The following is a 15,116-nucleotide window of genomic DNA, read 5'->3' as shown; positions in this document are numbered from 1 at the left end:
CTTAGTACTGTGCGGACATGTTAACATTTCCTCTCCACATTATCGTGATAAAGTTGTTTAAAATAGAAAATAAATCTTTGTAATATAGTGTTTACCTGAACAGCCCTCAACTATTATTGTTAATATATAATTTCAGACGAAGCAGGTGCAAAACTACAGAATATTTCTTCTTAACTTTAACAAAACAACACAAGCTACTCCGCTATTAGCTTCGAAGCTAACAGGTAAACACGAACAGGTAGTCAACTTTAACTGGATATTACTGTACCTGGACATAACAATTATTATTTTTTTAATTTCCTCTTCAAAGAGTCAGAAGTTATTTTATTTTAGGAGAAACGACACGTTAACTTGAGATACAAGTTACGTTGTTAGCTTAACATCAATCAGCCTAATTAACCGAGACCTGTTCACTACTTCCGGTGTCGTCTTCTTCTGATGTTTAATAGCGGTTAGCAAACCACCTTAAAGGTGCATTACAGCTACCACTGGACTGGACTGGCGGAACATGAGATTACAGGGAAACAAAGAGAATTAACTTTCCCTGGTTTGGTCACTAACTGTAACTTCTTGAGTAAAAACCGTCTCCTCTAAAAACGTAGAAATCAATTTAAAACATTAAAATGACCTGTGATGGAGATTTGTCTCCATCTCGCGGTGAAACGATGAACTGCATGAAGTCGCTTTCATAATAACACATAGAAACCATCACGATCACTGCCCTCCAGTGGTCACTGTCAGTAACTACAACTGTCCACATCCAATAACACTGAGATTCATATTCACTTCAGTATTGTAGTTCTAATGTTCATCAGTCTAATAATGACTCGACACAGATTATGTCAGCAGAGACTCACGAATGTTTACTGTCCTCTGGTGGTCACAGCAAGGAACTACAGCTAGTACCCAATGGATACATTGTAAAAACTGGAAACTAAGACATGTACTGTAATGAATGAAGTGAAGAGCAGCAACGCAGACACCAACTATGCAACTTCACCCAGGAGTTTCAGTTTTTTTTTAAAAGGCCCTACAGTATCTCCCAGTATTGACCTACGGACGATGGTTTTACAGACGGAAATAAAAACATACTGCAGTTTCATTTGCGAACAAAATTGACAAAAATCAACTGCTCTTCATTCATTTGATTCCAGTAAATCATCAATCTAGTAATAATGTATATTGATTCTTAAGTATGATCCAAACTTGAGAGAACTGAACATATTCTGCAAACATTACAGAGCAGAAACAAACAGTTACTGAAGAAAATTAAAGTCTGAAACAAACTAAACTTAAAGTTTATTCAAAGAGTCCACAGAACTGAAAAAAAGAACAAAATAGCATATAATAAACAGGTGATACACTTGAAGAAATAATAACTATGTCACACAAAACGGGACATACATTGTAAAACATAAATTAGTAAGCAATACACTATAACTGTGAAAAGATGACAACCTTGAGGTACACTGTAAAAACAATACACATATGCATTTTAAAAAACACAAGCTATACTGTAACAAATTCACTGTACTTCACTGAAATATAGGACCACAAGTAATGATAACTAAATGACACACTATAAAAATGATAACAGGTGATGCACATCAAAGCATGTCAGCAAAAGACATTAATCAGATGACAACGAAAAACTGGAAATATTATTAAAAAATTAAAACATATATACCCTGACCAAACAACAAGCAGAACATACACTACAGGTCAAAAGTCATTTTTCCAGTTATTTGTTGCAATTCAAGTCGTGCAAGTCCAATGAGTAGCTTGAAATGGTACAAATGTAAGTACTAAACAGCCAGAGGTTAAAAAAAAAAGGTTTGGTTACCCAAAACTGAAAAATAATGTACATTTCAGAATTATACAAAAAGGCCTCTTTCAGGGAACATGAAGTGGGTTAACAATTTAAAGCTGTTCTGCAGCAATGAAGGTCAGCAATGAAGGTTGAATCAGCCTTGAAAGCTGGTGCTACCAATTCCTAGAGGTGTTCTCGATTACTTACAACCCCCTCTGTCTGCATAAAAGCAGTGTTGGAACACACTGTGGTACCAGACCCTCATGAGCATCAGGTGAACAGTATTGTACTGCTGAAAGTAGTGTGTTGCTACAAAAATGGCAAGAAAAAGGCAATTAACAATGGAAGAGAGACAGACCATCATAACACTTAAAATGTAAGTCTTTCCTACAGGGAAATTGAAAAGAAAGTCAAGGTGTCAGTGAGTAGTTTTCTTCACCATCAAAAGGCACTCAGAAACTGGGGGAAACTCTGACAGGAAGAGGTCTGGCAGACCCAAAGCCACAACTGAATTCGAGGACAAGTTTCTGAGTTAACAGCTTGCGTGATAGGCGGCTCACAGGACAACAGCTTCAAGCACAGCTTAATAGTGGTCGTAGTAAGCAAGTCTCAGTTTCAACTGTGAAGAGAAGACTTCGAGCTGCGGGTTTGACAGGACGAGTTGCAGCAAGAAAGCCATTGCTAAGATGTCAGAATAAGACAAAGAGGTTCGCCTTGGCTAACACCACCATTGGACTACTGAAGACTGGAAGAAGGTATTATGGACTGATGAATCAAAATTTCAAATCTTCGGTTCATCACGCAGGATCTTTGTACGCCGTCGAGTAGGCAAGATGATGGTTCCACAGAGTGTGACATCAACTGTCAAACGTGGAGGAGGAAGTGTGGGTCTGGGGCTGTTTTGCTGGATACAGGGTCGGTGACTTGTACAGAGTGAGAGGTACCCTGAACCAAAACGGCTACCACAACATTCTGCAGCGCCATGCAATACCCTCTGGTATGCGCCTAGTTGGTCAGAGGTTCATCCTACGCAAGATAATGACCCAAAACACAAGTCCAAGCTATGTCAGAACAACCTCAGGAAAAAAGAACAAGATGGTAAGCTTGAAAACATGGAGTGGCCAGCACGGTCTCCAGACTTAAACTCCATCGAGCTGGTTTGGGATGAACTGGACAGAAGAGTGAAAGCCAAGCAACCTACAAGTGCCACACATTTATGGGAACTTCTGCAACCGACTTGGGAAGAACTTTTTCAAGAATATTTGATTTCTATTGTAGAAAGAATGTCATGAGTGTGTTCAGCTGTTATATCTGCCAAAGGTGGCTACCTTGATGAGTCAAAGGTTTAGAATACATTTTGGTCTATAAATTGATTCTGTGATTTCTTTTTCAACTCAAATTGCTTATTTGTTCTATGCTTTCATTTCAGAGTGCAATGAGACACTGAACTGAATAATTTTCAGTAAAAAACTGGAAAAAGTGTGGTGTTCTAAAACTTTTGACCAGTAATGTATGCTGTAAGAAATACCACAAAAAAATTAGGCTAAGGAGATATACTGTAAAACATGACATGAACTACACTGCAATCATAGAAAACAAGGGGATGCACTGTTACAAATTATTAACAGGCAATAAACTATGAAAAGTGATAAACATAAGACTCACTGTAATAAAGGTCAACCAGGAGATAAACCATTAAACACAATATGTCAAAGTTCATCTATAAAGAATGAAAAAATCACAAGAGCTACACCGCATAAGGAACAACAAAAGATGTAGTGTTATAATGCATGAGCATACACTGTAAAACCTGACAATCAGATATTAAACAATATAAATTTACTACCAGGAGTTACATATAAAACAAACAAGAATAGATGGAAACACTATATAAAAAAAAGTGACCAAAAGATACACTTTGTTTCTGCTGTCGTGACGCTGCAGGTATTTTCATTCATTCATTCATTCATTCATTCATCTTCTGTAACCACTTATCCCTGTGAAGGGTCGCGGGGTCTGCTGGAGTCTATCCCAGCTGTCATCGGGCGAGAGGCGGGGTACACCCTGGACAGGTCGCCAGTCCGCTGCAGGTATTTATTAAGAGACTCAGACATACCGTGGTAACAAACTGGACATCAGCCGGTTAATTAAGGTTTCTATAAAATCCAGAATTACAAACAGTAACACCTGAAAAACATTATGTTATGTAACAAGTAGGATGTAAAAGAGAAGAAGCAGAAGAACCAAATACCATACAACATGACAGCAAGGATCCTTATGGAAAACCTAAGTGTATTTTTACAAAATTTACATTAAAACATTGCCTTTCACAACATTTTTCTGAAGGGTTTTGTGCCCTTAAATCTGTTTCACAGAGATTTATTAAATAAACTTTCTGTAACCAGTCAGTGAAGGGTAAAGCACACCAAAGCAATATATAGATGAAAAGTGTCTGTTATTGTGTCAATCTGCCAAAACAGATCAAACATAAAGCAGAGGCTCCGTATGGAAACTGCTGCCCGCTTCTTTTTAAATGAAATAAATGTTTGAGTGAAAAAGGAGTAAAATAGCGGGAATGTGCAGCTCTGTTGAGGATCTTAAATCTCTTCACTCCACCTCCCAGTAATATGGTCCAGTCAGAGTCTCTCTACACACAAGCTGCTGCTGATTCAACCTCTCTGGGTCATCAGGACTCATCCTCTCTCAGCTCACATCATGTTCACCCTCACCTTTACCAAGACCACCAGCTGTAGAGAGAAGAACAACAACAGGAGATACGTTAGTGTTTACAGAGAATCACTTCCTCATCAGCAGCTACGAATATTCACAGTTCATAGGATTCTTGAGGATGTGAATATTTTGAACATTCAAGCACAATCTGTATAGTTCCTTTAAATATACTTAACTACTAATACAATGTTAGTTGGACCTAACACCAAGACAAATTTACTTGTGTGTGTATAAACATATCTACAATGAAAAAAAACATATTATAACTGCAGCTCTCATGTTATTGTGTTGGAACATCTCATGTGTTTCTGAAGCGTCAGCTGACTAATAAACATTGAAGATATCTGATGGAAGCTTCACTAAGGAAAACAGCTGCAGGTTTACAGAAAACACTGGAACTCTGCTCTGATTCAAACTGTGTATACTACACTACTACGTAAAGCAGCATGGACTGACTCCAACCCTCTACTGACCTCAGAGTCTCCAGTCTACAGTCTGGACTCTTCACAAGATCATGTAGTTGCTTCACATCTGAATCCTTCAGGTTGTTGTTACTCAGCTCCAGATGTTTCATATGGGAGGGTTTGGACTTCAGAGCTGAGACCAGAGAATCACAGCTGATCTTTGACAAACTGCAGTAATTCAATCTGAATAAAGAATAAAAGATGTTAGTTAAGAAAACAAAGTCCTCATGTTGACCAACAAACACAAGTTAAAAACCCTCTGACATTTCTCTCACCGTCTACTCAAAGTTCAGAAAACACCAAATATGGAAATGTTGATAAAAAGATGATCAAGACTATAAAATATGTCCATGTTATGATGGAGACATTTAAATTAGGACTAAACATGAAAATAAATTTCATTATTGATTCATCTGTCATTCATCTTTACAATAGTTTCATTAGTTATCAAAACAAATCCAAATCAAATATAGTGTAAAATGTCCATCAGAGTTTTCAGAGGACACGGTGATGTCTTCAAAATGTTTTCTGACCAGCACTCTTCAATCCAAAGATATTCAGTTTGAAATGAGAGAAACCAGAGAAAAGAAGAAACTCATTAGTAACTGTTATGGCCCCTGCCATTGTCAGTTCTCAGGTGTGCAGATTTTCCTGTGCTGTCCCTCGTCTGCCATTGGGAACTCACTGACTTTGTCTTGTTGCCTAAGAGCTGGACTTATCATTTAAACACCTTTTGGTTCACTCTTGTTAGATATTGTTTGTATATATCGATTGGGGTGTTATGTATTGATGTGTTTTGATTATGGATAAGGCGTTTGGTTTTCTTTGAGATTTGATTTTTTTAGAAACAACTTCGTATATATGTTTAGTTTTGTTTTACTAATTTCTTTGTTTTATTCAAAACCCTTTGTCCAGCCTTGGTGCTGCGCTTTCTGTTAACCGTTTATTCATTAACAATAAACCTTACCAAAAAGCCAATTCAATTTGGTTTGATGTTGCTTCCATCAACCCTAACAGAGCTGAGTCGTAACAGAAATGGGAAGAAGAAACTGTTTGACATTGCTCCCTGATCAATGACTTCAACAATTAATCAACTGTCTGAACTGATGCTGCTGGATTTTCTGTTGATTGAAGAATTGATTGATCAGCTTCACATTTCATCAGCTGTTAAATGAAATGGTGGCATCTTGTATTTAAATATTTCAGTTTCTAAAACATCACATGACTTCAAGTGTTGGAACAAACAGATACTGAATATTTGTTTCTGTCTCTTAGTGTAAAAAACGTTTGAATTAAACAATTAGTTGATTAGTTGATGAATCCATGGATAAAAGATCAAAAATCATAGTGATGATGGTTTGAGTCATTGATCAAACAGAAACACTAAACTGTTTTCAGTTTATTCAATGTGAAGATTTTATGTTTTGATTTTTGGATAAAATGAGGCATTTGAAGATGTCACCTTAAAATCTGAGAAAGCGGGATCAACATTTTTCACAATTTTTTAACATTTTATAGACTGAACTATGAGGAAAAACTTTTTTCTTCTTCTATGGTTTTAAATGTGTAGCTCAACATGACTGCCATAGTCACTGGACTAAACCACAGAAGAAGAAAACAGACTTTACCATGAAGATCGTCAGTGTGGATCAGTAGAATATCAGTCTGATGTCTGTAGATTAGTGTCAACACAACTTTCACATCATATTAATCTGAGCACACAAATAAAACATGATGTCTGACCTCAGAGTCTCCAGTCTACAGTCTGGACTCTCCAGAAAACCACACAGATGCTTCACTCCTGAATCCTTCAGGTTGTTTTCACTCAGGTCAAGATGTTTCAGATGGGAGGGGTTGGACTTCAGAGCTGAGACCAGATAATCACAGCTGATCTTTGACAAACTGCAACAACTCAAACTGAATAAAGAGTAAAAGATGATAGTTTAGAAAACAAAGTTCCATCTTGAAATCATTCAGTGTTTCATCATCTGTTCAGAGCTGAAGAAGGTTCAGAAAGTACAAGTTTAGAAAATAAAAATTCTAAACATCTGAACCAACAGGAAGCAGCTTCAATCAGTCAAATAGAACAAGAGAAAAAGAGCTCTCATTAATATTAATGACAGCAAGCTGCTGCTTCAATAAAGATGTAGTGACTTCAGCTCTGAAACTCTGACAGCTCCACCAGTGGATCCATCTATACAAACTCATGTTGACCAACAAACACAAGTAAAAACCCTCTGACATTTATTTCACTTTCTTCTCAAAGTTCAGAAAAACACCAAATATGGAAATGTTGGTTAAATGATGATCAAGACTCTAAAATATGTTCATGTTATGATGGAGACATTTAAATTAGGACTAAACATGAAAATACATTTCTTTATTGATTCATCTGTCATTTATCTTTACAATAGTTTCATTAGTTATCAAACCAAATCCAAATCAAATATAGCGTTAAGTGTCCATCAGAGTTTTCAGAGGACAAGGTGTCGTCTTCAAACTGTTTTCTGACCAAGGCTCTTCAATCCAAAGATATTCAGTTTAATATAAGAGAAACCAGAGAAAATAAGAAACTCATTAGAAACTGGAAGAAGAAACTGTTTGACAGAAGTGATTGATCAGCTTCACATTTCATCAGCAATAAAATGAAATGGTGGCATCTTGGATTTAAATATTTCAGTTTCTAAAATGTCACATGACTTCAAGTGTTGGAACAAACATATACTGAATATTTGTTTCCGTCTCTTAGTATAAAAAACATTTGAATTAAACAATTAGTTGATGAGTCCATGGATAAAATAATCAAAAATCATAGTGATGATGGTTTGAGTCACTGATCAAGCAGAAACAGTAAACTATTTCCAGTTTATTCACTGTGACGATTTTATGTTTTCTATCACAGTTAACAAAATTATGTTTTGGACAAAACGAGACATTTGAAGACGTCTCCTTGAGAGAAAGTGAGATCAACATGTTTCAATATTTTTGACATGTTATGGACTATATATATTATAATATATGTCGGACTTCAGAGCTGAGCCCAGAGAATCACACCTAACAGGCCGCAGTATGTGAGGCTTCGCGACTGTGTGTCTGATGTGGTAGTCTGCAGCACGGGGGCGCCGCAGGGTACTGTGCTCTCTCCCTTCCTCTTCACCCTGTACACATCGGACTTCAGACACAACACTGACAGCTGCCACCTCCAGAAATTCTCTGACGATACAGCCATTGTCGGGCGTGTATCTCAGGGAAACGACCTGGAGTATCTGGAGGTCATCACCAACTTTGTGGACTGGTGTGCTCTGAACCACCTGCACATCAACACCAGCAAGACAAAGGAGGTGGTGATTGACTTCAGTAGGAAACCGCATCCAACTGCACCGGTGAACATTCAGGGCTTGGACATCGAGGTCGTGGAGGAATACAAGTACCTGGGTATTCACCTGAACAATAAACTGACTGGACACTTAACACAAACGCCCTGTACAAGAAGGGCCAAAGTCGTCTCCACCTGCTGAGACGACTGAGGTCCTTTGGAGTGTGCAGGACACTGCTCAGGACTTTTTATGACTCTGTGGTGGCTTCTGCCATCCTGTATGCAGTTGTCTGCTGGAGCAGTGGGAGCTCAGAGAGGGACAGGAAGAGACTGAACAAGCTGGTCAGACGGGCCGGCTCTGTCCTGGACTGCTCTCTGGACTCCATGGAGGAGGTGGGTGAGAGGAGGATGTTAGCCAAGCTGACATCAATCATGGACAACCCCTCTCACCCATTGCATCAGACTGTTTCAGACCTAAGCAGCTCCTTCAGCAGCAGACTGCTGCATCCACGCTGCAAGAAGGAACGCTACCGCAGGTCCCTCATCCCAGCTGCCATCAGGCTGTACAACACCAGCCTGAATCAATAGTACAATATGCACAAACTAAGCTTCTTTGCACTGCCTGTTTTTTTGCACAAACCACTACCTCACCAACTGAAAATGTCCTTCTCAAAGGTTAAGCAATTACTTATTTGTAAAGTTTATCCCACCACTCTCCACACTGTACATACAGAATGCCTTATATTTTCTAGTTATTTCTCCTCCCTATATTTTCTCAGAGTATGGCCATTCTTTTGTATATTTTTTTATATATATTTTTAAAATTTGTGTATTTGTGTTTTTTGTGCTTTTTTGATAACCTTTTCCCTGTTCAAAGTCGTCACTGTCTTTCTGTACATATATTTTTTTGCCAAATTCTGTGCTACTGGAACAAGGAAATTTCCCACACGTGGGATTAAATAAACATCTTATGTCTTATGTCTTATATAGGACCCTCATGTCAACCACACAGCCTTGTTAGTCTTTGATCAAATCTGAAGGTATGGAGCCAATTTATAATAAACACTGGAGGCTGAAGTAGATAGTAACCTTCACTGATAAGTTTGGCTATAAAACAAAGTGTTCTTTGTGTGTTCTTTGCTCATTTGACACCTGAATTGCACTGTGTTGTATTCATGGCTGTTAGACTATCTATAGATGAGAATTAAACAAAGACCTGAAGTGTTCTGACTTTGTATCCTTTCAACAAGAATTTCCACCAAACCTGAGAAGTGATCTAATAAAAACAGGATCTTCTTTATTCGTATGCCTGCTAATAAATCAATAAATAAAAACTGAAATAAAAAAACAAACAGTCAATAAACTGACCTCAGAGTCTCCAGTCTACAGTTTGGACTCTTCAGTCCAGTGCACAGCTGCTCCACTCCTGAATTCTTCAGGTTGTTGTTACTCAGGTCCAGTTCTGTCAGATTAGAGGACCGGGAGCTGAGAACTGAGGATAGAGCATCACAGCTTCTTTTTGAGAGTTTACAGCCACTTAGCCTGCAGAGAAAATAAAGGACAAAGGACAATTAAGATTTTTATTTTCCTCACCAGTTGCAATATTGCTGTGTATCTATTAATGACTAAAACTCTCTGTACTTACAGAGCTTTGTTGGAGGCTTTGACCACTGGCAGCAGCCTCAGAAGAGCTTCCTCTGAAGCAGAGTATTTGTTAAGGTCAAACTCGTCCAGATTATTTTCTGATGACAGTAAGATGAAGACTAGAGCTGACCACTGAGTAGTAGACAGTTTATCGGTGGAGAGACGTCCTGATTTCAGGTAACGTTGGATGTTCTCCACAAGAGAAAGATCATTCAGTTCATTTAGACAGTGGAACAGATTGATGCTTCTCTCTACAGACAGATTCTCACTGATCTTCTTCTTGATGTACTGGGCTGTTTCCTCCTGTTTCCTTCCTGAGCTATTTGTTTGTGTCATCAGGCCTCGTAGAAGAGTCTGATTGGTCTCCAGTGAAAGACCCAGGAGGAAGCGGAGGAACAAGTCCAGGTGTCCATTTGGACACTGTAAGGCCTTGTCCAGAGCACTCTGGTGGAGATGTGTTAGATTTGGTTTGTTAAAAATTATAGACATCCAGGAAGTTGTTTGTTGTTCTTCCAGGAGATTGACAGCAGAGTTGATAAAGGCTTGATGAACATGTAGAGCAGCCAGAAACTCCTGAACACTCAGATGGACGAAGCAGAACACCTTGTCCTGGTACAGTCCTCTCTCCTCTTTAAAGATCTGTGTCAACACTCCTGAGTACACTGAGGCTGCTCTGATATCGATGCCACACTCTGTCAGGTCTGATTCATAGAAGATCAGGTTTCCTTTCTGCAGCTGATCAAAAGACAGTTTTCCCAGAGACTCAATCATCTTCCTGCTCTCTGGACTCCAGTGTGGATCTGTCTCAGATCCTCCATCATACTTGACCTTCTTCACTTTGGTCTGAACCACCAGGAAGTGGATGTACATCTCAGTCAGGGTCTTGGGCAGCTCTCCACTCTCTCTGGTTTTAAACACATCCTCCAAAACTGTAGCAGAGATCCAGCAGAAGACTGGGATGTGACACATGATGTGGAGGCTTCGTGATGTCTTGATGTGGGAGATGATCCTGCTGGCCTGCTCCTCATCTCTGAATCTCTTCCTGAAGTACTCCTCCTTCTGGGGGTCAGTGAACCCTCTGACCTCTGTCACCATGTCAACACACTCAGGAGGGATCTGATTGGCTGCTGCAGGTCGTGTGGTTATCCAGAGGCGAGCAGAGGGAAGCAGTTTCCCCGTGATGAGGTTTGTCAGCAGCACATCTACTGAGGTGGACTCCGTAACATCAGTCAGGATCTCAGTGTTGTGGAAGTCCAGAGGAAGTCGACACTCATCCAGACCGTCAAAGATGAACACAACCTGGAACTCTTCAAACCTGCAGATTCCTGCTTCTTTGGTTTCAGTGAAGAAGTGATGAACAAGTTCCACCAAGCTGAACTTTCTCTCTTTCAACACATTCAGTTCTCTGAAAGTAAATGGAAATGTGAACTGGATGTCCTGGTTGGCTTTGTCTTCTGCCCAGTCCAGAGTGAACTTCTGTGTTAAGACTGTTTTCCCAATGCCAGCCACTCCCTTTGTCATCACTCTTCTGATTGGTTTATCTCTTCCAGGTGAGGCTTTAAAGATGTCTTCTGGTCTGATGGTTGTTTCTGGTCTGTGTAGTTTCCTGGATGCTGTTTCAATCTGTCTGACCTCATGTTCATCATTGACCTCTGCAGTCTCTCCCTCTGTGATGTAGAGCTCTGTGTAGATCTCATTCAGAAGAGTTGAGTTTCCAGCTTTAGCAATCCCCTCAAACACACACTGGAACTTCTCCTTCAGAGTAGATTTAAGTTCACGTTGACAAACTGCAGCTTTATGTTCTGAAGGAACAAACAACAAATAAGATTAGTGAATAAATTTCCAACATTTAATTCCCTAAAAGAATGAGTGAATATACTGTATCCGGGTCCATCTCTTGAGACATTAGTAAATGTTTAATTAATTCATCAGGTTCAATGTTCAGAGAAATCCTCTTACTGCTCTGCAGACGATCAGCCAGCTCCTCCTGCTTCATTCTCCTCAGGAAGTTCAGTGTGATCTTCATAAATGCATCTGTGCTGCTCCTCCTCTGCTCTTCATCCTTGCCCTCCAACACCTCCTCATCCTCCCTCTGACTCTCTAAGCATTCTGGGTAATCTGGACTCAGATCCCTCTGAATCTTTTTCAGCTTGTTCTTCACAAAAGTGACAATGTTGTCCTCCAGCAGCTGGAACAGAAAAGTATATGAATGACAACCAGACTGAAATCATGGAGACAAACATCAGATCCATGTTGGACAGACTGACAGTCCACTGGTCTACAAAGAGCAGCATGGAGATGATGGAAAGTAGTTGTTGTCCATGTACAGACCTTAAATATGGAGTCCAGGTGTGTTTGATGCTGATCAACAGACTGACCACTGAGAACATTTAAACTCTGCTGCTCCACTCTGGACAGAAACAGAAACAACAGTGAGTTAAAGACTGAAACTCTACTGTGACATTTATAAAGAGGTGAAACAAGTGATTCATTCTAAACCTAATGAGAAAGGATCACAGAAAGTACACAAAACGCATCTCTCAGACCATTTGTTTACAGTGTCTCTTTAACAACTCAGATCTTCATCTTTCAGACAGAAAATGTTTTCCATCGGTTTCCAAAAAACTGCACCAGTATCACTTCACCATTGGGACAAAATGACAGCAGCCTGAACGGTCTCCCTTGACTTTTAAATGTCACACACAGAAGACCAGTTGTACTTATATCTTACTTTTTTACAGCAGAGGGTTGTTCTCTTTTAAAGTCAAAAAATTCATCCTTTGAACGATCACTCCTCATAGACACACAGGTGGGTTCAGGTTCAGGTTCATGTTCAGGTGAGTCTGGTTTCTGATGGATCCTGGAAGAGAAAGTGATTTCAAAATAAATAAATGTGTGTTGGAGACCAGCAAACTCTGAACGATATTTATCACTTATATAAAGTAACTAAACCAAGACAATATGAATTTTCCACAGTCTGTGCAGGAGAGACATATTATGGCTCTATAGCACTACACAACATCACAGCTTGACATGGACAGTAGTACACCTGACTATGATGATGAATGTGGATTCATATTATATTCATTTATATCTTACTTCTTTTCAGTAGAGAGTTCTTCTCTTTTAAAGTCAAAGAATTCATCCTTTGAACGATCACTCCTCATAGACACACAGCTGGGTCCAGATTCTGGTCCTGGTTTAGGTGAGCCTGGTTTCTGATGGATCCTGGAAGAGAAAGTGCTTTCAAAATGAATAAATGTGTGATGAATACCAACAAACATTGAAAGATATTTATCACATATATTGAATAACTAAATCAAGGTAATGATGACAACATGAATTTTCCACAGTCTGTGCAGGAGAGACATATTATGGCTCTATGGCACTACACGACATCACAGCTTGATGTGGACAGAAGTACACCTCAATATGATGTTGAATGTGGTTTCATATTATATTCACTTATATCTTACTTTTCTACAGCAGAGAGTTCTTCTCTTTTAAAGTCAAAGAATTCATCCTTTGACCGATCACTCCTCATAGACACACAGCTGGGTTCTGGTTCAGGTCCACTCGAGTCTGGTTTCTGATGCATCCTGGTAGACAAAGAGTAACTTACTGTTTATGAGCTTTCCAAAATAATAAATATGCCAAAGACCAACAAACTTAGAAGGATATTTATGACATATACAGTAACTACATCCAATGATGAGACAACATGAACAGCTGTGCAGGAGAGACCTATCGTGGTGCTACAGCACTGGACAACATCACAGCTGGGTGTGGTCAGGAGTACACCTGACTATGATGTTGAATGTGGTTTTATATTATATTCACTTATATCTTACTTCTTTACAACAGAGGATTGTTCTCTTTTAAAGTCAAAGAATTCATCCTTTGACCGATCACTCCTCATAGACACACAGCTGGGCTCGGGCTCAGGCTGAGGCTCAGGCTCAGGTACAGTGCCAGGAACAGGTCCAGCAGAGTCTGGTCTGTGCTGCTGCTTTGTTCTTCAACACAACACACAAAGATTAAAGTGATAATAATAAATGAGCAGTGATTTGAGAGTTGAGCTCTGACATGTAGAAGAGTTATGGACAGTTAGAGATGTTCATCTCACCTCCGATCTTTGGTCTGGTTCTCATGCTTCCCACTCAGAGTGGTTTTAGAGGGAGGGACTCCCTCCTCTCTGTCCTCACACTGATCCATGCTGCTGGATTCACATCAGCTCACACACACTTTCTCCCTTCTTCATCTGCAGAGGAAACACAAATCATTCACCTGAACATCAACTGAAAATCATCCATGACATGATTTAAGCTGCTCCTCCAGTGACTGGTTCTTATTTTCTGTTTCATATCAGTGTCTGTGAATGAAGTCAGACAGCAGAGACAGAGACTCTACTATCAGCTGTTGTTCTTCCACTATCAGTCCACTAGATGGAGTCATGAAGCTGCAGAGAAGTGAAGAGCAGCGACACCAACTATGCAACTTCCTCTAGGAGTTTCTGTTTTCTTTTGAAAGGCCCTACAGTATTTCCCAGTATTGACCTACAGACGATGGTTTTATACAAAAATCAACTACTCATCATATTATTTGATTTCAGTAAATCGATGTTTCATCTGTGAGGTGGGTTAATAAAAAATACCTTTTATCAGTCTGCAAATTGCAAATAATACTAAATATTTTTATATCTAAAAATATTTCACGCCAAATAAAGTCAGCAATAATACTCTCCGGTGTGCGATGTATACCACTTTTTGATTTTACCTCCAGTCATCAGAAAGTGGAGCTACACAGAAACAGCGACTCTATGTTCACCTGATCTTTTCTACGGACTCACAATGCTCTGCTCACAAACATCCACACAACATCCACACAAAATGGCCGATATTCAGTTTATAACCGTTGACTCCTTCGTCCTGACCTGTAACATTCAGCTCTGACTCAATTAACGTGAAAAATCAAACAGATTTCTGCCGGGGCTGCTGACATCTGATGTAAAAGAGTAAAATATTAGAAACAGTTGACTTTACCTTCAGAAGGAGGTTAACACGGAGCAAAAGATCTGCGGCGGTGAAAGTGAAAGCAAAGTACAACACGAGACACAGACACCGAGACGCCTTTCGAGGGACCGGGGGGGGGG

At 39.5% G+C, this 15,116-nt stretch overlaps 1 protein-coding gene across 2 annotated transcripts; it reads right to left on the bottom strand.

The window, feature by feature from the left end:
• Nucleotides 1-1,282: 1,282 nt before the first annotated feature.
• On the bottom strand, nt 1,283-15,073 carry LOC311509310 (protein NLRC3-like). Of its 2 annotated transcripts, XM_084574450.1 has the most exons (13): nt 15,007-15,073; nt 14,091-14,225; nt 13,816-13,980; nt 13,441-13,563; nt 13,064-13,192; nt 12,696-12,824; nt 12,296-12,374; nt 11,924-12,152; nt 9,966-11,766; nt 9,689-9,862; nt 6,748-6,921; nt 5,014-5,187; nt 1,283-4,557 (listed from the first exon to the last, which is right to left on the bottom strand). In XM_084574450.1, the coding sequence occupies exons 2-13, from the start codon at nt 14,177-14,179 to the stop codon at nt 4,542-4,544; spliced, it is 3,282 nt and encodes a 1,093-aa protein (XP_084430576.1). In that variant the 5' UTR covers nt 14,180-14,225; nt 15,007-15,073; the 3' UTR covers nt 1,283-4,541. The 2 variants fall into 2 exon arrangements, with proteins under 2 accessions (XP_084430576.1, XP_084430577.1); XM_084574451.1 differs by lacking the exons at nt 1,283-4,557; nt 5,014-5,187 and having other exon boundaries at nt 6,799-8,162.
• Nucleotides 15,074-15,116: the final 43 nt, after the last annotated feature.

The sequence above is a fragment of the Chelon labrosus genome, assembly GCF_963514085.1.
Source record: "Chelon labrosus genome assembly, chromosome: 24".
Taxonomy (NCBI): Eukaryota; Metazoa; Chordata; class Actinopteri; order Mugiliformes; family Mugilidae; genus Chelon; species Chelon labrosus.
Note: the sequence above shows the minus strand (reverse complement) of the source record. Positions and strands in the feature narration are given on the sequence as shown.